The sequence below is a fragment of the Oreochromis aureus genome, linkage group 3, assembly GCF_013358895.1.
Source record: "Oreochromis aureus strain Israel breed Guangdong linkage group 3, ZZ_aureus, whole genome shotgun sequence".
In the NCBI taxonomy this organism is placed as follows: Eukaryota; Metazoa; Chordata; class Actinopteri; order Cichliformes; family Cichlidae; genus Oreochromis; species Oreochromis aureus.
Window position 1 is genome coordinate 43,003,498 of NC_052944.1, and position 26,970 is coordinate 43,030,467.

Below are 26,970 nucleotides of genomic sequence, written 5' to 3' on the forward strand. Positions count from 1 at the left end.
GACACCAGCAATTCGTGTTATAAATCCAGATGCCCCTGCACCTCGTCAGCAGGCCGGGTGACAAGTATGGTCTTCACCAAACCTCATCAGGAGCTGCTCAGCCGAGTCGCTGCCTTCACTCACGCGCAGAAGCTTCTTCGAGCAGAGGGTATCCACGCGCCTTCACGTCAGCAGTGCCCGGTGGTGCTTTCGGTGGCTCGTTACAAACGATGTGAGTTATATGAAGTAGTAAGTGTGTCATATATTTATTATCATACTAAGCAGATTTACTGCACGTCCACTAACTACACATTTACCCGTGTATGGCTATTGTCAGTACATGTTGCTCGTTGTAAACTTTTTTTTTAAAGTGTGTAACATTCACATTGGTATTACTGATGATAACGTGGATGATTCCAGCATACCTGACAGGCACTTTTGACTTTGTGTACATAGTTGATTTTGTAAAGCACCTCGCATTGCATTCATAATCAAGTTCACTGACCGACTATCCCGCAGTGCTGTTTTTGTGTATTCTTGTTTCATCCACTTTAATAAAGTGTCCTCTGTTACAGTAACAGTGAGTTGTGGAATCACTTAATGCATGCCTAAGTTTAGCTTTAATCTGCCTTAGACTTACTGACCTTCTTTGAATCAGCATCACAATAATCCTAAGAGCACTGACAAAACATACAAGTATAAATAAGTAAAATATATAGAAAGAGAAATGTGTTTGATATGTTTTTTATTAAGTTACACACTAATAGCATTCTCTGCCAGCAGGCTCACAAGACACAACTATGTAGAACCAGACCAGAACCAAAGAAGCAATGTGTACAGGCAGGTGGCAAAGTTTGGGAAGTATTTGTACAACACATGCCTCCCCAACAGCTTCAGTGTTTCCTGGAATTGATTATCTGTCTGTTATGTCAGTCAAATTTCCCCCAGATAGTCTTGGTTGAGCTCTGGTGACTGTGAAAGCCATGATATATGATCACGCCATTTTCATAATCAATTATTCAGTGACCCCTCTTCAATTGGAGATATCATCAGAATTTCAGGAGTGGGACCACTCCTCCTTCACGCCCCCTCCGGCCTCAGGCTATAAAAGCCCCCCCCCTTCACCAATACCTGCTGTTCTCATTTTCATGCCCCCCCCCCCTCCATTTTCCCTCTCCTCTCCTCTCCTCCTTTCCTTTCCTTCATTCATTTCTCGTTAGTACATGGGGATCTGCCCGGCCCGGAAGCCGTTGCCAGTCCCTTTCGAGGCCTTCCCCAAACCGCAGCACCAGTTCACACTTCCTCGTCCCTCATCGCCCATCGTTACCGAGGATGTGGTCCCAGCTAGTGAAATACTCATTCACAGGACAAAGATAATCTCTCACAGCAACTTTGTACTGCTTTTTCGACTCTTTTTCCTTTGCTGCCTAACATGGCAGCAAAGTGCAACAATCTCTCTCCGTGTAGGGGTCAAGAGTTCAGGTTATGCCTTTAATTTCTTGCCTGTCTGTAAATGACAGTGTCATGGTATGAATAATCCTTCAGATTTTACCAGTATAACAGTAAAACAATTACATTGTCTCATCGGGACAACCTAAAAGACTCCTTATGCCTAGTCTTTGCACATCATAACACAGAAGAGAAGAAAGCAATTCTCAACTTCTGTTCATTTCAGGGGATTTTCCAACCTCTTTTGGTTCAAAAGAGCCAAAGGAAAATCCTCATCAATGTTGGAGTAAAAACTAGAATATACATTATCAGTGTATACTGTATATACACTAATAATGCTTACTGTTGTCATTGTGAACCAGTCAAAATAAATAAATAACACACTGGGCTCATGCTGAAGACCACAGACGGCAGTCGGAGCATCAGGCGGAATAAAGGAGCTGGAAACATCACCTGATAAAGGAAAAAAGACAACGGACCGAATGAAAAACAGAAGTGTCCTTCATTGCACATTTTTGACCAATCAGAAGTCCCCTTCTTTCCCAGTCTTTCACTCTAGACTTTTGACCAATCACCGATCAGGACGAATTCCACTACCGTATGGTCCATCCCCTACAACAGAATATGTTGCGGAGGAGTTGCTATTTCAGTCCTCTTGGGTGAATCCTCACGACATTTACTCTTTCATCTCCCTGCCAAACAGGTTTTTCCAGGAAGCCCTGCTTCGATGTTTCATGGAAATTGTCCTTTCCATGTTGGGTGGCCAGAGTTTGAAAGACTGGACTATAGAGCCATCTCTTCAAATTAAAACGACAACACTCGTGGTCAAGTTTTGGACAGGAAGAATCCCTGATCAAGACATTGAATTATATTTGAAAAGATATTGTGATGTGCTACATCCACCTATTAAATTAAATTAAATGGATAAATTCGGCCTGTGGTACGGGGTACGGAAGTTTAAAGTTCGTCTGCGGAGGGATGAGGATGGACATCTCATCCAAATTCCAAACTCCATCTCCCTGGGCCTGTACAACGGTTGAGTTATCTATCCCAGGCTAGCGGCTAGATGCTTCATTTGCCAGGCTTTGGATCACCAAGTAAAAGAATCAGAAATACTTTATTAATCACGAAGGAAATTATGGGTTACAGCAGGCAGCATGCTGGTTGGCACATGCGCACTAACAAAGGAGCCCTCCGACCAAACATAGTTTACACAACATCACATTGGGGAGACAGGTCCGAGAGGTAGGCTGATAAGAAAAACAAAAGTACACAACGAGGTGAGAGGAGGAGAAAAAAAAGCTCCACCCAGACTGAGCTCCTAATGGGAGAACAGTTTGGGAACAGAAAATACACCTCAGCACAGAAAAGCACATGAATCTTAATACACCATAGAAGCAAATGACAAGCAACAGTTGTGGGTACGGGGTGACAGTGAGCCGGTGTAGACAGCACATCCGATCCTGCAGCATATCTGCGCTGGTCCACTCGACCCGCCATCTGTATTGGGAGGGGACAAGCATCGAAGGGGATGAAAATAATTGTTATTAGTTTTTACTCCTGTTTTTACTGCTGTCTTCAAACATTACTCATGAAACCACCCCAAGATAATTGTGCGTTTCTTCGAAGTTACTGAAAACTGAACTGAAGCTGAAGTGAACACAAACAGAGGAACAAACTGGCTGATGTAACCTGACCCAGGCAGCCGGGCATGACAGCTGTGTTTGCATATGGAAATACACTTGGTTCAGTGTACTGTAAGGACTGATGAAACAGGTACAGAGTGAAAGAAGGACACACGGCAGATGTATGTATTTTAGCATTTATTTATTTTTACTGTAATTCTGTGTCTTCCTTCCTGCTTCAAACTAGGGGCTCGTGACCACAAAACATTTGAGAACCTCTTTTCTGGACTGAGGAGACGGAAGGTTTCCAACTGCAGGCAGAACAGACTCTGTTGGAAGGATAACAGGTGAGATATGAACCATGAATTTGGTGTTTTTTGTTTTCAGACATGAGTTTTTTAAGCATATGATGGTTTTATGTGCTTTGACATAACCGTTAATGCCTCTGGGTGATGAGTCCTACAGTTTTAAGACAATTATTATTTGATTAGAATGTTATACTCCATTTAGTAAGTGGATAATTTATGTTTTGCTGTTTAAAACTTTCACTTGATAGATGAAATTCAGTAGCCAGGGGCAGGAAATTCAGCAAAACACTGGAACAAAGCATAAACTCGTTTAACCAGTCGGACAGTGTAGGCGTGTCATCACTACAGTGAGCACCTGTATTCAAATCATTAACATCTAAGAGAAAAACAAGGAAGTGAGCTGCAGAATAAAACACACTGATGGTGGACATTTGGCGAGCTTTGAATTATTTTCATTTTATTTGTTTTAAAAATGTAAAAAAAAAAAAAAAAAAATTTCATTAATGTATTATTTTAAGATCCATCCATTCGCTTCCGCGTATCCTTTTCAGGGTCGCAGGGGGTGCTGGACCCTATCCCAGCTGTCATTGGGCGAGAGGCGGTGTACACCCTGGACAGTTCGCCGGTCTGTCGCAGGGCCAACACACAGGGACAGACAACCATTCGCACAATTTAGATATTTTAAGATGTTTCTTTAAATCCTGCAGTGGTTACACACGGTCTGGTGAGGAAGCTACACTTTGGAGAGTTAAACAAGAATGAAAGAAAAGCTGAGACAGCTGAAGGAGAGCATGGTTAAAATCTGTGTTATGTGATTTATGATATGTAGCAGGAAAATACTTTTACTTAAATACAGACTCAAACTCCTGAAGCATAAAGTGATGAATGGAAGTAAGACAAGACCTTAATAGAGAAAGAATACACTCAGATTGTATCCCAGTGCAGACAGCAAAGAGCTGCAGACAGACAGTGTTCAGGAAGATGTTAAAAAAGTGAATCTTTGATCTGATTTATATCTTGTATGTTTTTTTATTGTTGTTCGATTTTATCTTCTGTTTAAAAAGTTGTTGTTGATGGTCAGACAAAAAAGCTCACATTATTTCAGATTTTGTTTTTGACAATGAAACAATGAAGCCTTGATTATAATATAATATAATATAATATCATATAATATCATATAAAACTATTATTTTAATTAAACAGGTCACCACCTTTTAACTATGAAAAATATATCAATAAACTGAAATAAAACTAAATTTAAAAATTATCTATATATTTTATTATTTATTAATATATATTTTATTCTCTCTTCCATCAGGTGACTGCAGATTTTTACCAACATGGAAAGGTATCACACTCAAAACCTCACATTATCTTCACTGCTAAAAGAACAAATACAGAAATTATTTCATACTACAGTAAATCTCTAATCTGCTTACCAGAATCATCTGCTCTTGCTTTTATTAATTTAATTTTAATTAAAGTTTTTCCAGCATATGTTCCGCTGTAGAGTAAAAATGGTAGATATATAACGCTGTCTGATTCTTTTCCTCACTCCTCAGACCAGACTCTCCTGAGCCTGAGACCAGACCCACATCTCCACAGAAATACCGTCCTGACTTTAAAACGAGGAAACTGTCTCCTGATGCGAAGTAAGAGTTGACTGAATGTTAAACATATCTTAAACTACATGAGTAAACATTGAGAAGGTTTGGTTTACCACATGTGTAGTCATTTATTATTATTATGATTATGATTATTATTATTATTTTATTGCTGTGTTCATAAAAAGAAGAAAAGACAGCAACAAACAGAATAAAAAGAACAGAAGTTATTCATTGTGAAGAAGAGCATCAATTTTTTTTAGCCTTACTGTAATATTATTACTGTGACTAGCTCCAAGTTGATCCAGTACTTTTTGTGTCTGAAGTCTAAAAATTTAATTTCTCTGTCTGATGGTCTTTTTCTCTGTTCACCAGGATCACTGAGACACCAGATGCCCCTGAACCTGGACCCAGCTGTGTGTCTTTGAAGAGTGATCAGTCAATGGATAACACCGTCAACTTTAAAGGAACTAAATCTGCTGTTGCTGAGGAGTAAGACATTTTAAATTTACCTTATAGCTGTGTGGTACATCTGGCCTCAGTCCTGAGATTTAAAAATTAATTAGAAAGTGGCTGGCATTGATTATTTAAAAAACAAATATCTATTTTAACAGCCTTGCATTCCCTGCACTTGCCATCACACTGATTGTAATTTATGTGGTAATCAGCAGGAATGTGTCAGCAGTTAGTCAGTTGGACTCTGATACTGTGGGTGCCAGTTTTGCTTAGGAAGGTGAAATGATCCACAGCTGTCTTTGTGGTGCTGGAAGCCATGAGCTGCTGTAACTCTCTAAATATTAAATAAGAGAGCTTCAATGCTTCCTTTATATTCCAGCTTAAGTATGGACCATCCTTGATCCATGTTATTATAATTCCATCTCATAATTCATAGTGAACCACCATCCCGGCATTCATGATCATCAACAAAACTGACAAAGGACCACACCTAATCTTTTTTTTTTTTTTTTTTTTTTACCTTAATATTGACATTTTTCCCAAGTGGTTCTTTTTTTTTTTTATATGGCCTGCATGAAATAATGCGGCAAAATGGATTAGGCTGTAGTAAGATGACCATTTTGTAGTTCATCGTCTGGACACTGAACACCACAGATGTAGCTGAGTGTAGGCAGATTCAAAGTGTCATCATGTCATTTTTTTGGGTGTTATAAGTTTATTCCTCAGAAAAAATTTCAGCTGACTAACATGCTCTTCCTTGCTGCTGGTATTTTTAGACACAAGGGCAACATTTAAAAAAAAAACACTTCAACACAAAATCTTTTTTTTTTTCCTTTTTATAAAATTCTCTTTGATCTTTATGTTCATGCAATGTTCAGGGCACATCCATAATATGGTCATTACAAGAACACACTCCAAAAAATGAATAAATAAATAAGTCTGTAAATAAACATAATAGGTTTGCTAGAGCACAGTAGTGCTTGTTTTATTTAAGATGATCACGAAACAGTAGAAGAAGAAATCTTTGGCTTGTATTTATGTGCAAAATGGTTCTAATTTCTTCATGATGTCTCCACAGAGCCAATCAGGAGAGTCTGCAGCATCAAACCGATCTGGACTCAGTGTTTAAGGTTTGTACATGTACACATACCTCCTTTTTAAATTGTTTTTATGTTGCAAAGTCCCATGTTCATCATAAAATAATGGCAAAATTCCACAAATAATTAGACAGTAAATTAGTTTGACTTTATTTTTTATATTGTGGATAAAAAGCGTAGTGTGGAGATAAAACTACTTAAAATTGATGGATCAAGAGGCTTTTTTATATACATATGTATTTATATATCACATTTTTTTTCAGAAAAGTAAATTAATGTTAATAATCTATGTTCTTATGTGAATAAGAACCAAACTGACAGTCCACAAAAAATATCCAGTAATGTTATAAAACTATAACATGTTGGAATAATCTTTTTTTTTTTGACTGGCAGGAGTTTCATTTTAAAATGTTACTTGCATAAAATTTAAAACTTCATTTTTTTAAAATTGAAAACAAACACAAAGCAAATCTGTGAAAAATTGTTTTTACTATGAAGATCTGAATTTTCATGAATTTAGATTGTGTCATTTATTTTCCAGATGCTGGAGGAAAAGATTATCACTTTTGTGAAGAAAGAGCTAAAGAAGCTGCAGAATGATCTGAATCCAGATTATTCAGAGTGTCAGAGGGATGAAGAGGAGGTGTTGGACAGTGAGGAAGAGAAGCAGAGAAGGAGCAGCAGAGAGGCATTTCTGAAACTTGCAGTTAACTTCCTGAGAATAATGAAACAGGAGGAGCTGGCTGACTGTCTGCAGAGCAGTGAGAGGATTTCTCTTCATAAATTCAGTCTTTACAGGAATTAAATTGTCATATTTCCTATAATCATAACACTCATGTTTCTGGTGCTTTCCTGTAGAAAATCCTGATCCACTTTGTGAGAATACATTTAAATGTAACCTAAAGAAGAAGTTCCAGTGTGTGTTTGAGGGGATCGCTAAACCAGGAACTCGAACCACTCTAAATGAGATCTACACAGAGCTCTGCATCACAGAGGGAGGGACCGGAGAGGTCAACACTGAACATGAGGTCAGACAGATTGAAATGTTTTCCTGGAAACCAAACAGACCAGAACCAACAATCAGGTGTGAAGACATCTTTAAAGCTTCGACTGGAAGAGACAAACCAATCAGAACAGTTCTGACCAAAGGAGTGGCTGGCATCAGGAAAACACTCCTGACACAAAAGTTCACTTTGGACTGGGCTGAAGACAAGACCAACCAGGACATCCAGTTCATGTTTCCATTCCCATTCAGAGAGCTGAATTTACTGAAGGATAAAAAGTTCAGCTTAGTGGGATTTATTCATCACTTCTTTACTGAAATCAAAGAAGCAGGAATCTGTAACTTTAAAAAGTTCAAAGTTGTGTTCATCTTTGATGGTCTGGATGAGTGTCGACTTCCTCTGAACTTCCACATCACTGAGATCCTCACTGATGTTACAGAGTCCACATCAGTGGATGTGCTGCTGACAAACCTCATCAGGGGAAAGTTGCTTCCTTCTGCCAACATCTGGATAACCACACGACCTGCAGCAGCCAATCAGATCCCTGCTGAGTATATAGACATGGTTACAGAGGTCAGAGGGTTCACTGACCCACAGAAGGAAGAGTACTTCAGGAAGAGACTCAGAGACAAGGAAGAGGCCAACACCATAATCTCTCACATCAAGACATCACGAAGCCTCCACATCATGTGTCACATCCCAATCTTCTGCTGGATCACTGCTACAGTTCTAGAGAGTTTGTTAAAAACCAAACAGGCTGGAGGACAGCTGCCCAAGACACTGACTGAGATGTACATTTACTTCCTGGTGGTTCAGACCAAAGTGAAGAACATCAAGTATGATGGAAGAGCTGAGACAGATCCTCTCTGGAGTCCAGAGAGTAAGAAGATGTTTGAAGCACTGGGGAAACTGGCTTTTGAGCAGCTGCAGAAAGGAAACCTGATTTTCTATGAATCAGACCTGACAGAGTGTGGAATTAATGTCAGAGAAGCCTCAGTGTACTCAGGAGTGTTCACACAGATTTTTAAAGAGGAGAGAGGAGTATGCCAGGACAAGGTGTACTGTTTTGTCCACCTGAGCATTCAGGAGTTTTTAGCTGCTCTTTATGTCCATCTGACATTCACCAACTCTGGTGTCAACCTGCTGGAAAAGGAAAAAAATGGCATCAGTGCAGACTGGAGAGTCTTTAGTACAAAATTTCTACCAGAGTGCTGTGGACAAGGCCTTGAAGAGTCCAAATGGACATCTGGACTTGTTTCTTCGCTTCCTCCTTGGTCTTTCGATGCCATCCAATCAGGATCTCCTACAAGGCCTGCACACACAAAAAGGAAACAGCTCACAGATAAATCAGGAAGCAGTCAAGTACATTAAAGAAACAATGAATGGCAATCTCTCTCCAGAGAAAAGCATCAATCTGCTCCACTGTCTGAATGAACTGAAGGATGACCCAATAGTGAAGGAGGTCCAGCATCACCTGAGTTCAGGACACCTGTCTAAAGTTAATCTCTCTCCTGCTCAGTGGTCAGCTCTGGTCTTCATCTTACTGTCATCAGAAACGGGTGAGGATGTGTTTGACTTGAGGAAATACTCAGCTTCAGAAGAGGCTCTTCTGCAGCTGCTGCCAGTGGTCAAAGTCTGTAAGAAAGCCCAGTAAGTATCCAGTTTAATCCTGGCAAGAGATTGCTTTAAAGTGTTTATTTATTAGAGTTTGAAAAGTTCACTGATATACATATGTTTCTAGGTTGAGTGGTTGTAACCTCACAGAGAGAAGCTGTGAAGCTCTTTCCTCAATTCTAAGTTCTCAGTCCTCCACACTGAGAGAGCTGGACATCAGTAACAACAACCTCCAGGATTCAGGAGTGAAGCTGCTTTGTGTTGGACTTGGGAGTCCTCACTGTATGCTGGAAACTCTCAGGTTAGCTGATGCTTTGTTTAATAAGATTTGTATATTTCACAACTCATTATTTTATAGATTTTAAGATGATGTTTCTGTTGTGGTGTAAGCTCTGAAAGAGAACAGTAGACTAGAATTGAAACACACACTTCATAAATCAGAAAAATATAACTTTATTTATGATTGTCCATCATAGCAAAAAAGACAGAAAGTCAACGTGTTTTGTTCTTTTTTTAAACTGAGTGCAGAAAAGCCAGTTTGTTTGTTTTTTTAACAACTTTAACTGAAATCAGAATCTGTTAATTTGACTGCATGTGCATCATCAAATTCAGAGCAGTTCCTTACAATGATGTGACATGTTGTATGTGTTTGCAGGTTGTCAGGCTGTCAGATCACAGGAACAGTCTTCACCTCTCTGGCCACAGCTCTGCGCTCCAATCCCTCCTATTTGAAAGAGCTGGACTTGAGCTTTAATCACCCAGGAGACTCAGAAATGAAGCTTTTGTCTGCTCTAAAGGAGGATCCACATTTTAAACTGGACATACTCTGGTAGGAAAAGAGGAAATAAAGCTGTTTTTTTTTTTTTCTCCAGCATATTGTAAGGTAACTACTGACCTTAATGCCAGTAATACAGTCTGTATGTCCAGTTAAGTGGGCACCTGTGTGGGTGAACGACTCAGAACCAATCACAGTTAAAAGCCCATCTGTGGGCACACAAGGAACAGCTTGAAGGAGAATGTAACAAATACATAAGGATGGGACCCTCAATACTGACGCTTCAAGACTGTGTCGATCTTCCTAATTACAGATTTTTTAAAACACTTCTTTAAAGTGTGGCTCTAAACACCCACATCACAGCACTTCGTGCTCCACACAGTCACAGCCGTACCTCCCACTTTTTAGTCAGCTCTGACTTCTCTGTTCTAATTTTTTCTGCAAATGTTATGAAACTTTTACTAAAAATCAGGATTCATCCTCACTCTGTCATATGAACAGGACATGAGGCAAGCTGAGAGTGGACCCTGCATGCAGGACTCAGTAGCTCTAATGAGGCTGGAAATAACCAAAGCAAGCAAACAAAAACAATGACAGGAACAACCTGACTTGATACCAAACAGGCTAACAGAGATTACATGCACCACGAGGAAGGGGGCAACACAGAGCAGAGTGAGACGCAGACAGTATAGTCACAGGTGGAGATTGGAGCAGAGTGGGCACACCCGGAGAACACAGCTGAACAGAAACTAATTGATAAGACTGGGGAAGCCAAACTGAACATGACACACATGAGACGAGCTACTGTCAAAATAAAACAAGAAATAACAGGATACCGAGACTGTGACAGAGACACATGAACTTGACAGAGACAGAACGGTAGATAAACTCGGAGACAGAGACTCAAGGAGTGACACAGGGAAAGCAGGCAACAATCTGAAAGTCCAGGAATCAAAATAAACAATGACTATAACCAGGAATACAAAAAGCATAATTTCATAATAAATAATGAAGAAACCTAAGATCACTAAATCAAAGACACCTTCCATCAAAACTCTCAGTTATAAAAATATGAGAATAATAAAGATCAGTCAGAACTTAGAGTCCAAACACAAACACTGGATTGAAGCCCTGGGACCATGACGGTGTCGGCAGCAGTCTGAATGAACTGTCACTTTCACAGGAGGACATTCCACTTTTTTGCCATTTTAAATAAACAAAAAAAATCAATGTATATTTACAACCATACAGACACAGTATACTCAGAAGGAAATATAACCGTGGTTAAAATAAGTACAAGGTGTTAGATTGTAGAAGCATGAGACAAGCTGGACACAGTGTTCTCTCAGTGAAGTCACCACACACCTGGACAGCTGACTTTGAACACACAATGTCCTCAGCAGTGCTGGGCAAGTTACTTTGAAAAAGTAATTAGTTATAGTTCTTTGTTACTACTTCAAAAAAGTAACTGAGTTAGTAACTGAGTCACTCCTTACCAGATGTATTGTCATCCCTTGCCAATGTTTTGGGTCAGATTGTCTTCCCAGACTTACTCTCAGTCTGGAGCTTACTGTGTACCTTTATGCCAATAACTGCAGAATCACTGTAAGCTTTGATGGGATTTTGACTGTCCTAGTGTCAAATAAAACTGAATCAAGTACTTGCTATTTCATGCGGTGCAGATATAGTCATGTGAAAAACATAAGAATTCTTCTTAAGTGATTCAATTCCTACTCATTGTTGAGGTGATCCTACAGGGGTGCACTGTTTTATACAGAGTGTTATTTATACAGGATTTTGACTTTTTTACATCTCTTATACACTTCACCTGATACAGACCAAATATTTTTTTTCTAATTGTGCTTCGATAGATAAAAACAAAAAGAAAACATTAGAAGTAAATGAGAAAGTATGATTATTTTCACTTTATTGTGAGATCAAATAAAGCACAAGATAATTTCTCCAGAAGAGATGAATCAGAGAATATAAAGGCCATGTTTTAACACTAAAAGATAATGTGCTTATTTCAGTGTGGAGCCTCAAGGAGTCCGGTGGATGAGACCAGGTCTAAGAAAATGTAAGTGTGTTTTTGATTTATTAGCTGTATTTATTAATGCATGTGAAGTGAATGTAAATACAAAGCCTGTATACTTATAGCTTTAGTCACTTCCCTTTCAAATAATTATTGTTGATAATTTTGTTTTTTAAGATTTCTTTTTTCTCATTCACACTCATCATCACACTGCCTGCATTATTGAATTTTTAAGCTACAGACCACAAAATATGAGGACCAGATTTACTGTTACACATTGGCTCTAATTAATAATTTGCTAATGAGTTGTTAGAGCAAAGTGTTTATGCACTGTGTCTTATTGACCCTTTTAGATTTCTGTGATCTGATGCTGGATCCAAACTCAGCACACAGGAACCTCAAACTGTCTGACGAGAAGAAGGAGGTGACACATGTGAAAGAAGACCAGCTGTATCCTGATCATGATCATAGGTTTGATCACTGGCCTCAGCTGCTGTGTACCAACAGTCTGAGTGGTCGCTGTTACTGGGAGGTCGAGTGGAGAGGAGAAGTTCATGTTGCTGTAACTTATGGAGGAATCAGACGGAAAGGAGAAGAGGATGAAAGCAGGTTTGGAAGGACTTATCAATCCTGGAGTCTCTACTGCAGGGACAAAAGGGGTTACTATGGAAATCATGATTACATAGCAAGAGCCATCCCTCTGCTCTCCTCACCTCTCTCTCACAAAGTAGCAGTGTATGTGGACTGTTCTGCAGGAACTGTGTCCTTCTACAGTGTCTCCTCTGACAAACTGATCCACCTCCTCACCTTCAACACCACCTTCACTGAACCTGTATATGCTGGGTTTAGAGTGACGCCTGATTCTAGTATCCACCTCTGTGCTGACTCAGAATAATAAACTTACTGTGGTGTTTCATACTTTTTCGTAGTTAAATATTGTGAATGTTAAATATATCAGGTAAATTGTCTCATACATTGTACATATATTAGTTTGGTTTGCAGTCCAGAGTTGTTGGATTAGACTGATTCTCCTGAAAAAAATATCTTTTATCATCTTATTGTCTTTGGTGCCTTTTTTAAGAGCAGTTATCAGTTTCTATTAATATGTTACATTTTAAATACCCACAGGACCACTTTAAAATCTGTTGCATTACTGTCATCAAACATTCTATTTCTTCCATTATACCCAAATCTTTGGAACAGAAAATTTAGACATTATAGAATAGAATAGAATAGAATAGAATAAACCTTTATTATCCCACGGATGAGAACTTTCAGTGTTACAGTGCTCTTACAGCAAGGGAAAATAAAATATGAAAGGAAGACACAAGGTTGTCGTTAGACGTTGTTGGGCTTTGTGAGGAGGAGAGCTGCAGGGTTTAAATATTTGTGTTTAGGCTTCTTTAATTTTTCACGTTGCACAACTCCACATTTGTGTTTCTCTCTGTTCTTATGCAAATTAAGTAACATTTCACTACAATTAATTCCTGAAAAAAGGCGATATCACCACCATGTGACCAGTTTTCACAACAGTTGATCCAGATGGTTCTGGATTCATAAACACTTTATTCATCTGTGTTGAGCCAAATGCAGCTTCAAAAACTTATATTGATATAAGTGCAGTTTATGGAGGTTGTAACTGGAAGCTTTGGAGACATCCCTCTTCATTTCATGTTCAGTAAAAACAGTCTGACTTATAGATGACCTCCAGTCTGTGTTTTATGACTGATCTAAGGAGCTTGGAAAGAAAAGCGTCTGGACTTATTTAACTTAACTTAAAGAAGATGACCTGGATGACTGAGAACCTTCACAGACATATTTCTAGACTGATCAGAAACTGTTTTATAATCTCAGAGTTGGATTTTTGTTTTTTTGTTTTTTCTATGTTAAAAAACACAATCCTGAGTTGTAACAGAAAAGTTAAGGTGAAGAAAAAAAAAACTAGATGTAAACAGCGGGATTTTTTCTTGTTGACTTGTTGCATATGAAACAAACACTGAGGTAGTGCCAGTGTATAAGGTGTTTACTTCTCCCATGTGCAAACAAACGTGTGTAATTAACTTTAAACCTTTGTTGTTTAAATATTCTCCAATTGAATTTAAAAACAGCTGTTTTTTTTAAAGTCAAAAGTAAAAATTGAAATTAAATTTAATTCTAAAATGCACTGGAAGCCAATGAAGGGAAACAAGCACCGGAGTAATATGTTGGCGTCTCTTCACACGAGTCAATGACTAATGACTAATATTTTCTATGTGTTGATACATTTGATTTTTGTGATAGAAACTGTGGTTTTGGGGTTTGTTTCATTTAATGTTAGGGGTGATAACCACTGTAATATGTTTACATGCTTTGTAAAGTTTTTGTGTATGTCAGGAGAGAGACCTGACTGGAACGCCAAACTTTGATTACATGAACAGTCACACACTCACCTTGATTGCTGACCAATCAGAAGAAAGCTTCCTGATGGCGTGAACCCCAGTCTTCAGAGCTTGTGTCCCAGCTCTGTAGAGTAACTGATCTTCATGATGAGTCTTAATCTCCTCATGGTGTTATTTTAACTTTGAAATATTTAATTCATCATTTCACTTTATTTTACTTATTTTGTTTATATTTCCAATGTTTACATTTTCTAGCTTTCATAATTTAACTGATCATCCAAAACAGAACTTTTTCCCACCTGGGATTAATAAAGTATTCAAGACTCAAGAAGTTTATTGTCATGTACACGGCAAAACACAAATGGTTACGCAGAGCAATGAAATTCTTACTTGCAGGTTCCCTTCACACGACTAAAAGAAAGTAATAATAAGTAAAAACAGTGATTTGTAGATCTTGTAGCTTACATGTGGGTGGAAACTGAATTTAAAGTAAAGTATTTGCAACACTGTCAACTGTCACTGTCAACACTGTATCTATCCACATATGTATATAACCTTCCTTAGATGTGGCTTCATTACCTGATATATAATTTATTTTCTGGCAATAAAACAGACGTTACAGTAAGATAATCGTACAGTCTGTTGTTGGATTGAGTCTTGATGAAAAGCTCTGGTGACTCAATGTTTTTTTGGTCAGTTTTTTTTTCCTCCTCAAGGGAGTCCTGTGCCTCTACATGAAGCTTTGGCACATCCAACTCACATAATGATGGTGACTGTGAAGTTCACCATGCAAGAATCAACAGAGTTTATATGTTCATACACAAATATGTCGTAACCAAATCAGTTTACAATTAAATGTTTTTATTTTTTCTAACTGAAGATAGATGGAATAAGTTAAAAAGCCATAAATATTTCTTTATTCCAGTAATCTGATCAGACACGTCTGCTGGAGAATTACAGAATTTCCCCATGTTGTTCTTTACGTGTGAAAACACTTTGCACTGAAACTGATGGGAAATACAAAAGGTTTCTTCAACCTGACAATAAAATGTCAGACACAACAGTGTCTATGAATTCTAACACTGAAATGACATCAGGAGCTCACAAAGCTTTTAAATCTGGTGAAGATCTAGTGAAGGTCAGTGGATTAGTGTGAAGAGGAAATAATTCCAGTGATCTCTGTTAGTTTCTGATGTTTCTTCTTTTTAAACTCTGAAAGCAGACAGGGCAAACAAACTGTATCAGGCCTATTTCATAAGAATAAGAACATTTTACCTAATTATAGCCTTACTAGAATTAGAAGCCTTACTAGACCATAATGAAGAAGAAGGATAAAGGAATACATAAAAACAGAATTACAGATAAACTACTAACTGTTTTGGGCTCCTTGTCCTTCCCCTGGATGATTCGTTTTGTGATAGTTAGGCATGAATGTCTCTGTGTTTGAGTAAAAATTTGCCTGTTGTTCTTATGTACCCTCAAATGTTTAGTCAGTTTCATCTTCATGTTTGTTTTCCTTTTTGTCCCTGTCAAGTTTGTGTGTCTTAGTGTCTTTCTCAGTGTTTGTTCCCTGTTTTATTTTTGTCTTATTTTGGCCCTTTGTGCATTTAAACCCTTAGTTGACTTCTACTTTTTTTTCTAGTGTTTCTAGTGTTTTCTGTGCCTGAGCCACCAAAATATTACTTGGTTTCTTACCATTTTTTATACAATGCTGATGCCTTACACACACACACACACACACACACACACACACACACACACACACACACACACACACACACACACACACACACACACACACACACACACACACACACACACACACACACAAGTAAATAAATAACAGTGTGCAAATGAAGATTTGTTATGTTCCTCCAAATCTTCCAGTAATGAAGCTGTTTCTTATCACAGGAAGAAGATGATCTACAGGGTTTTGAGTTTTGGTGTGGCCTTGTCCGTCTCTGCTGAGTTTCCACATTTTTCCACAGTTTTGTATTCTCTGTAACAGAGCAGGAAAAAGTGAGCTTATAGCGCCACCATCTGAACAGGCAGGCTCATTTCAGCTCTAACTGGTAGCTGAGTGTTGATGTTAAAAATGCAGCATTTATGTGAGACTTAATGCTGAAACACTTTCTAACTTTGTAAACAGAAATGTGACTATTATTTCTTTCAGTGTTAAAGTTGAATAAATCTTCATATATATGGAATCCTGACTGCATCCCATATTTATAAAGATGCTGACTGCAGGACACAAATCATCTCTGGAAACAGATTCTGAGGTCAATATAAAAATAAATGTATTGATGGTGGTTTTTCCTGAATGAAGATACAACATCTTTCTTTGAGGCAACAGTGCTGTTGCTGTAACAGCCGGAATTACATCTTTACTAGATGCTGCATTATGTATCAATACAAAGTAGACTGAATAAAATTATTACTCCTGCTTTTTAAAGAATCATAAATATCTTCAAAATCAAACTGAAAGTAGTGAAGTTTCCTGTCTCCTAACCTGTCTCCTCAGGTTAGTGAGGTACCACCAACATCTGGCTAACACTGGGGAAATATCTGGATGGATGTTTTGGGTTTTTTGGGTTTTTGTTTGATTTTTTTTTTAGAAAAAAACTGCATCCATACTCTAGTTGAGTTAGAGTTGGTGAAACTGTTTTTGCTGTGGTGTTGCTCCTCTATGATATATGTAAAGCTGTGGATTCAACACGTTCTCACTCCCAACTCGTCAAATGTGTGACGCATGGTCAGGCTCCCTCTGCTTCACTTATCGACGCGCAGGGTACCCCCCTCGCGTCGAGAATTGACGTGCAGGGTCCTCCTATTGAATACTATAGAGCTCCCTAAACGTTGTTTATTGACGACAAGAGATTGCCGTGGAAGAGCCTGTTGTCCGTATATTTATACATTTCCGAAATCACATTGTAGTGACGTATACTGAACACAATATATTATATAATGTAAACAACTACCTGAGAAACAGCAGATACAGCAGATAAATTAATTATAGGCTATTACTTTTGTATCGTTTATTGCATTTATGGAGGGAGAGGTGTATGCTGGGTAATGGCACAGCTAGCAACACGGTGACTTTATTCACCCTCTTCGGCTGTTATCAGTCCATACAATGGGCGTTATTAGCAGAAATCAGTCCCATAGATGTGGGCCATCCACCTGCTAGATTGTTCAGAAGGTTGTTATCATCCATCCAGATGGAGGATCACTAGGAACTAGGAGCTAGGAACACAGGGACGTAAATTATATGGGAGATGATCATAAAATTACAGAAATATGCTAAAATTATGAAAATGAAACAATAGTGGATAAGGAGGCAAACTAGTACATCAGCTCAGTTCTTCATGAAAAATTCACTTTCAATAGCTAACATTTAACATACAGCTACTCAAGTTACAAAGGTCTTTTTAAAAGCAATCAGAATCACATAAACACATAAAAAGTACAGATACCTGAAAATTGTAATGAAGTATTTGAACTTTGTTACTTCGCGCCTCTGCAATTAAGTACGCCAATGCATGTATGCATATGAATAACAGGAACAAAATAAAGCATAGTGAAGCAGTTTATGTGGAAGGTGATCATGAAATCTCAGATAGAGGTCAAACAACATGAAAACGAAACAGACGTGGAAGTGGAGATAACCTCTGAGAGTAAATGGCCAAATTTCATTTTTACTTTTTAGATATTGGTCTTTAATAATGCAGAGTAGCTTTGGTCCTACTGCTTTTGGACTTTTCATGTTTGGAGGTTGGATCCTAGTTTTCATACCCAACAGATTATTGAAAATGAAAAAAAAAATCCAAAAAACTTAAAACCTGAGATGCAAAACAGATTTTCAATAAGTTCATGCAACATCACAGTTTCATGCAATCTACATTTTGAAAATGTTTGTGTCATTGTTTGTGTCATTCTCTCTGGTGTTCAGTCCAAAGTCCCTCCTTGTCTTACTAATGTAGAAGAGCATGAGGAAAACAGCCATCAGCAAAACTCCAACCAAGGACGCACGCACAACCAGAAGCCAGGAGGAGTCAGGATAATGTGTAGAGACTCCTGGAGTGACACTTTCACTCTGTGTTGCTGTTTGTGGTGTGGAAACAGTTGTGTTTGAATCTGTGAACAATAAACACACACACAAAAATAATAGATATACAGACAAATACAGTATAATAATTAAAATACTCTCATACTATCAAATACAACCATTTCTCAAACACAAAATGTAGCATTTTGTGCATAACGAAAATCTTTCTGATAAAGTAAAACAAAGTCGGGTTCAGCTAGTACTGTTACATATTAAACTGGGAAATCTTCAACAACAAAAACATGGACACTTTTTGTTTGTTTGTCAATCCCTCTGATGTTAGAAATGTATAATGATCTCTCATGCAGTGTATCAGCTGATCTTTGGCAGTAGCAAGAATCTCATACTGTCAAAATCATCAAAAGTTTCATTATTTTATATATTGTTGTTGTGTTGTTTATTTATTGTGTTTATTTCACTTTCTGAGTTGTAATCTTCTATTAATATTAGTATTAGTAGTACTATTTAAGGCACATGGAATCTGAAAAATGTTTTTGCTATTCTGAAAAGATACTTACCATCAATGACAAGAATATTATCACTGCCGTATGAATCTGGAGACAGAGGGTTTCCATAACCACAGCTGTACTCTCCTGTGTCTGACTTGGTCAGCTGTGTGATGATCGCATACAGTCCAAATGTAGATCCTGGTCTGTATTCAATGCTGTATCTGCCACTCTCAGATTTGTTATTAGTTGTGTCAATGAGGATCTCCCCTTCATTCTTACACTGATTCTTACAAAAGAACTTCCTCTGTCCATATGTGTTATTGGAACATGCCAATGTGATTTCTTTTCCTTCAGTTTCTGTGTGATAAAAACCAACCATTTTACTCAGATCTGTGAAATAGAAGAACATTAATTAGTCTGAACTGAACCTGTAAGCTGTTGTATTATGTTTATATTTCCTAGATCAGATATAAACAGAGTTATCATTTCATATTAAATAAGTCAAATGTAGAAAAAGATTGTTACCTGATCCCCTCAGAATCAACAGTTTTTGTTGTAAAAAAAAAATTAAGTCATGCAAAATTTTACCTACATACTATGAACATGAAGGGCAGATTTACCCTGGAAGTACACAGGTGTGAGTGAGAATGTTTTTTTCACATTTTGTTTTGATCTATTTTGTGTCTTTTTTTTTCAGGACTCACAGCTAGAAGATGAGCCTGGTATCAAAACTTATATAAAAAAGTGACTCTAACTTATTTTTAGCATGATGAGACCCTTGGAAGATCATAACCTTTTTAGTTCAAACATTACTTCTGCTGCTCTTCATCACAGACATTACATTAGTAGAGTTGATGTATTACATACGATGCCTAAAAAAAGTTCTAGAGAAAATTAAATCTGAACAAAAGCAACATTTTGCTTTAGACTGTGAGAGTTGGATTTGGTGTAAAACTGAGTTGGTTGAAAGCTGAAATTTGAGTCAATAAATCATTGCATGTACTTGTAGGCTTTACACTAAGGTGCTAGAATTTCAGCTCAACTTATCAAAGTACAGTTGTTCCATGCCATATAAAATGCACACCTATATGTCATAGCAGGTTAAAAAGTTGCTTGTATGAATTAATTAAACAGCTTGATTTAAAAGTGCTCTATATTACTAAATGAGACCTGGGGGGGGGGTCTCCACATTTTGAATTTCAGTCACCTTTACTACAAACTCACCATTTGAAACTCTGACCTCAAAGTCAAAGTATGAATCTGGAGCAGAAGATTTTCCCAAAGCACACCTGTACATTCCTGAGTCAGACTTGATCATTTGTGAGAAGCTTAAAAACACAATTCCTCTTCTTGGAGATCCATCTTTATACTTCATGCTGAATCTGCCACTCTGAGCTGTGCTTCCATCTGTTTTAATGAGGATATCTTCTGATCGCTCACATTTTTCCTTACAGAAGAACTTTGTGCTTCCAGACAAAGGTAAGTTGCAGCTAAGTGAAGCATTTAATCCTTCAGCTGCAGACCAAATATTGTGTTTTGCTTTGACAAGCACAGCTGCGTCTATCAGATGAAAAAAATAAAGTAAAATAAAGATAGACAATCACAACATTATCTATTCTATGTAAATATATGTGTTTTACAAAGGTACGTTTTCAAAATTAAAAAGCAGCATTAAGGAAAAAAATCACATCATCAGTCCTCACCTGACAAGAAGCAGAAGAAAAGAAAATGGAGGATTTTCATTCTGATTTTGATCTTGATGCAGAAAAATTGTTAAACTTGAGAAGAACTGAGTCTGACACTTCACTCCGTCTGTCAGATCATCAGAAAACATCTGTTACTTAATTAGTTGTTTCCTTTTTATCACTTCCTTCAACATGTTTTAGATGCATTCATCACACCCTAATAAGGATGATGATGTGATAATGAAACATATATGTGTGAAAAACATTGCATATCTAAAATTATGAATCTGCCTGTTGAAAAGAGTTTCAGACCAAATTTGACTTTGGTTATAAAATGTTCCTGGCATTTTCATCTCATCTGAAAATTTTGCTGGGCTTAAGGGATAAAGAGGAATATTTATTTAGTTCAATGGTGGAGAGTCCCAGATTTAAACCCAGTGGGAGTTTCCCCCCAAAGAGGGACAAAGGACCCCCTGATGATCCTCTACCTAATCACATGAGCCAAGGTGTGAAAGTGGGCGTGGGTCCCAATCAGCCAGGGTTTCGGGTGAGCTCATTGTGAAACCTATCATGTGATTTCCTGAGGTCAGATGGCCCAGGATGTGCGTGGGCATTAAGGCGTCTGGGAACGGATCTCAAAACTGGATTATAGATGGCAGACAGTTGGTGTCGTAAACCCCCGCCTCTGTTCAAAGATGGTCGCTCACAGTGGACATAGATGGCCTCTTTCACTCCTCTTTCAAACCATCTGTCCTCTCTGTCCAAAATGTGAACATTGGCATCCTCGAAAGAGTGACCTTTGTCCTTTAGATGCAGATGTTTTTGAGCAGTTTTGAGATCCCTGGGTTTAAATCTGGGACTCTCCACCATTGACCCTTAGAACTGAAGAAGCTTCTCGGATGAGAGGTGAAACGTCTTCAAGCAACTCAAAGAAGTCCAGACGCTTTTCTTTCCAAGCTCCTTAGACTTATTACAGAGGATTTACTCTTGTACCATTCTTCCTATATAGATTAAATGATTACAGCTTGAGTAGCGAAAGTAGAACAATTCTGGCGTTCAGCTCCTTATTTATATCTTTTGACACTGGGCCTTTGTGTAAGCTGCTAATTATCATCCTGCTTTTCCCTTCTCTTCTTCTGGTGTTTCTGGTGTTAAGCTTTTTGTATTTTTAATTTTTCTTCTTTTGGAAGTGAATTTGTGTTACAATGGGCCTCCCACTCACCTTGTAAACATGAACACCCACAAAAGTAGACCACTGGATATTTTTTAACATTGAAAACTAAAAACTCTTTTTCTGAAAAAAGAAGTTCTGACTTTTCTCCATTTAGGCTAAATTAATTATGAATGGCTGGACCTCATGGCAGTGTGTTCAATCAGTAGGTGTGTGGGGCTCACATTCAAATCAGTGTCAGAGATTACCCTATAGGGATGTCATGTCTTTTACACAGAGTTAGGATTAGACAAAAAAAAAAAAAAAAAGAAACTTCTGAGTTTAAACACCCAGTTTGAAGGCTTTATTTGTCCATTATTTGTTTCTATACTCATTTATTGAGTTCTGTGGTATTCATGTCATTTTATTTTTGTCATCCTGTATTTTATTTATATAAGATTTAGATTGGTTATGGTTGGTTTATACAGCTTTTTGTATGTTTGTGTATGTATGTTGTGGTATCGTTAGAAATTAGTTGTTTATATAAATATATTGGTATGCATAACATAAGTTATTATTCATAGATACATACATCCTAAGTTTAGTAGGATAGGGTTTTGTAGTAGGGTTAACCACAGAGGATGTATTTGATTTCACATTTTCAGTCTATTAATAAGTTATTTTTTTTCTCAGAATCTGGGTTAGTGGAGGTGACTGGGTGCCCTTATGGTGGTAAGATCATCCGTGGTTTGTGATTATTCATGCATTCGCACACTGGTAAGCCACAGCTCTGAATCAGCTAACAGTACACAAGCAAATAAATGCTTTGAACTTCTGATGTCTGTTTTACATTTCTGTCAATAAATTATTTATTTTACACCCTGAACCACTCCTGTGTCTCAGGTGTTACAGACCTGGGTGCCTTCTTAGTAATTTGCAGAGTTTCAAACTAGATATTCTCTGGGTGAAATTCCCCAGGTTGGCGTTGTGGGGTTTTCCCCGTGACTGTGAAACCTTCAACCTCCTAATCTCCGCAACACAATCAGCTGTACATGATAATAGCGGCAAAATACAGTAAACCCAAGTCTTTAAAAACCTGAATGAACTGAATTTGAGTAAATTTGCTCACCCGTGTTTGTATCTGACAAGACTGACACAGTTTGTACAATTAAATTATAATTATTGATTAGAACACATAGTTCCCCTCCTCCACAACCCACACACACCAACACACATTCACGCACACACACAAAGTTCAAGGCCCTTCATACGGTGTTGAAACAGGAAATGTGGAATATGAGCTTTTAATTTGTTTTATGGGTTTGTTGTTTGTTCTGCTGAATTACGGCCGAACATCTCCAAACAGAAACCCCTCAAAGCAATAAAGCAGCACTGTTTGACATTAAACCGATCACATATACTTATGTGACTCTTCAAACTACTTACAAGTTTCGACACTTTAACGTTATTTCTCTGCTCTGCTCTGTCTGCAGCTACATTATGTTCACTCCCTGACTGTGTGAACTTCCCGTCTGTCCACGTGCTGGATGAGGAGTACAAAGTGTTTTTGAATAATGTTTTCTGTAGTCCGTTAATCTGTAGCAGTGCATCGTAACTGTTGTTAAAAAATAACACAGGTGGACCCTGGTAGCAGATCACTCAGACACGGGTTGTAGTAGTAATCAAACAGAGTTATTTAAAGTGAAAAATACAAACACAATAAGGGGACAAGGAAGCACACTCAAGGAGACGCTCGAGCGTTCTTTGGGGTGGGAGAGAGACAAAGAGGTTACTAAACAGGCAAAGGTGGGGAGACGGGAGTTACGCGAACACTGAAAAAAAAAAACCATGTTGGATTTGCATAATTCAATAGTGGACATCTGTTGCACACAGATGTTTTGCTTTGGTAGTGTAGAATTATAGGGACTATTTTACATAACCATCATCTTGTCATTGCATTAATTATCATTTCATCCAAGCATTTATTGAAGCTGCTGGCATTATGTTATAATTTATATTATAGGGGTTATCATAATCAAATATTAACATGTTTATTACAGGTGCAGTATAACTACTTTAAAATGATTGAGTTAAATATATATATATCATAACTCATATGCTGAGTATATTGTTACAGTAAAATAGTAGCTGAGCAAAGGCCTGAATGTATTCAGCTTCTTGTGGTATTTGAGTTTGCTTAGTTACAGGTGACGGAAGGATGTCCAGTCCATGGTGACCTCGAAGGCCTTAGGTCATCACTATATTCGGAAGAGTATGCCACAAGGAGGAACCTCTATGTTGCAGTTAATTCTTAAAATACATGAATGTTCTGTACATGCAAATTATGTGCTTGTAAACGCAAGAAGGGGCGTTACAATACCCTGATGTTATAAAAGCAATCTAGAGTGTATTTTGGGTAGAGATGTACAACTGTTTTGCAGTTTGCACCTCTCCACGCTGCGTGCATTCATTAAAATCAATTGTTTGAATGACCTCTTCTGGACCATCATTGTTTTACTCTCGTCCTCAATTTCGAACTCGTAACAGTAGCAACTTAAACAACTGAGTTAAATTAACACTTAACTTGAAAACACATAAATCCAAGAGATGGTCAGTCTCTTTTTTTCAGTGTAGAATAAGAGCGTTTACTTGTCACACATTTACTGAGGACTTGGACGGGGTGCATGGACCTCATGGCGGGGTTGGCGTGGGTCGATGGTAGTGAATGACTGACATCCAAAGGAAACGAACCAAGGAAGCACGGTAAGGAAGACTGGCGAGCGTGGAAGTGATCCTCAGGTTGTGGATGGCTGGAGTGACAGCGAAGCAAGGTGACAGGAAAACAGGCGAGAAGGAATCCCAAAAAGACTTTGATTACTGGACGAACCACGACTGACTCATTACCACTGGCTCAGACAATACTCTGACAACAGATGTCTACCACTCCGCTATTTAACAAGTGTGTAGGGAAATCCCGAAAGTCACAGCCTCGCCCGCCTGCTACATAACGGGAAACAACAGCAAAACTCGCGTGAACCCATCTCCTAACAGATGTAGGGACGGAATCCTTGAAATGTTGCACCTAAAGCATATTTCAGTGATTATTTGAAATATGGTCAAACGCTGTTGCAGATTGTTGAGTTAATACAGATGAAGTTTATAACGGTGTTTAGACCGTGTTTGGGAAGCTGTAGCCTATGCACTTTAGGGTAAAACTTATAAAACGGTCTGGAGACTTGTGCACGTTTGAAAGGGTGGGGAGGGCTTTTCGGCTGAACTAACGAGGAAGCTGTGGAAGTTTTTTCTCGTTGAAAAACTGCGTCATTCATTTGTTCCCCATGTTGGGGGCCATGTGCAGCTTGACGTAAAGTCTGAGCTCTGGATGAGCAGAAATGTGGATTCTACCGCAGATATCTGGACAAACCTTTTGAGAGAAACATCAAAAATATAATATAATAATATAATAATAAAATATATTATATATATAAATATTGCTACACAAAATATGATATGTAACATCAAAACTGTGCATTTTATGTCACAAGAAAAGGCTGAAGAACAACAACCCACATTCATCAAGAATCTAATATGGAATCCAATCATACTATATCACTGTCATCAGGTGGAGAAAATGCAAAGCAAACGTAACCTGTGTTTCAATGTTGCTGCTGCTCCTGCTGCTGATAGTGCTGGAGGGCAGGGCTGTGTTGATTTGGAACTATGCAGACTGTAAAAAGTCCATAGGAGAGATGGGAGCTGATTAAACAATTGTTATGAGATAATAATAAAATACAAAGATTGATCACAGTGTTTATAAGGCAGCAGATTAAAAATCTGTGGGACATAAACTAGGCTCTGCCTGTGAATCATTCTTTGTGTCTCTTCCATCTCCTCATCTCATCTATCACTTTCCACTTGCTGTCTGTCTGAGAAAAAGGCACAATTTGCTGTTGCATTGATCTATTATTTAATTATCCACACTTAAAAACTCTTGCACCTAATCCATATTAAAGCAATCATAGAAATATGTTATAAAAATAAAACATTGCAATTGTGTTTATTATTTTTTTATACTTGAACACCTCTGCAATGCAACAACTGGTACATGTGTTATTGTGACCTGTGCTCTTTTTAATTCAGCTGGTGAGGGAGCCACTGCCTTTAGCAGCCTCACACAGCTCCTTTTGTCACTGTTTCCTCCTCCTGTCCTTACAGACCAGCACTACTTATGCAGTTAATAAAAGGACAGGTAATGTTTTGTCACACTGTTAAGAAAGCTAATTAACAGGTGTGCAAGTATGCATTGTGACATGCAGAAGGTGATGGAGTGCAATGGCGTAGTTCACTTTAGTCCAGCTCAGTATGTGAGGGTCTGATAACGGGAAGGAATGTTTCTTCAGACAGTGAGGCTGAATCTGAATATATATAATATAATTTGGGAAATTGTTTAACAGAAGTCAGTCTGTGACTTAAGCAGCATTGTCATAGCCACACTGTAACTCCGAAATGACAACAGAGGCACGGTTTCCTCAAGACGGGCGCTTTGCTTTATTTATTGAACGCCGTGAAAACTACAAACATAAAACACAAAGGCTGCAGGCACTTCATTCAGCTGAAATAAGAAATATTTAGAACAGTATACATTACAAATTTGCAGAATATTACACACAATGATAACAAATACTTTGTACAGCTTGTAGATGGATCAGACTGCTGCAGATGGCTCACTGAAATCCTTTGTGTGGTTTTCAAAAGCAGGCCTCACACCTGCTTATAATCACACCTAAACATCACGATAATAGCGATGCAACAAAAAATTGTTCTTTGTGCCAAGATAAACGCGTCTCATACTCAACAAAAAACACACCATCACAATATGAACCACAACAAATTACAAGGAAAAAATATTTTAACTGCTGGAACCAAATATTAATCTTTTTTATACATAAACCATTTCGGTAACACTTACACACACTTGGCTACTAAATGAATGTTTTCACACCATAAATATTTTGTTCTCGTGGAAGTGTTGGCAGCATCAACTAATCTAACGGTCATCTACCAATCTAATTCGCGGGTCATGTCTGTGTTCTCCCACAGAAAATGATCCTACACGAACAACATGCTGCTTCAGACACTGATCCTCCCGGTGGAAGTGCACCTTCTTTTTCCTCCTTTTAAAGATTTTTAATGTTAGTTTAAATTCAAAATCCACAGTTAAAAAAATATATGAACACCAGATAATAAAGAAAAGTGAATG

The 26,970-nt window shown here is 38.0% G+C and overlaps 2 protein-coding genes across 2 annotated transcripts in view; one reads left to right on the forward strand and one right to left on the reverse strand.

Moving 5' to 3' along the window:
• Positions 1-26,970, reverse strand: part of LOC116333427 — a 493,334-nt gene that overhangs the window by 263,836 nt on the left and 202,528 nt on the right. The gene's annotated exons all lie outside the window — the stretch shown is intronic.
• Positions 71-14,649, forward strand: LOC116318751 (NACHT, LRR and PYD domains-containing protein 5-like). Its single transcript, XM_039608581.1, is given in 13 exon segments — positions 71-3,204; positions 3,301-3,400; positions 4,680-4,709; positions 4,924-5,013; positions 5,341-5,457; positions 6,500-6,551; positions 7,060-7,279; positions 7,377-8,670; positions 8,672-9,172; positions 9,264-9,437; positions 9,792-9,965; positions 11,942-11,988; positions 12,297-14,649. Coding segments are annotated over 11 exon segments (3,219 nt in total). The 5' UTR covers positions 71-3,204; positions 3,301-3,400; positions 4,680-4,701; the 3' UTR covers positions 12,839-14,649.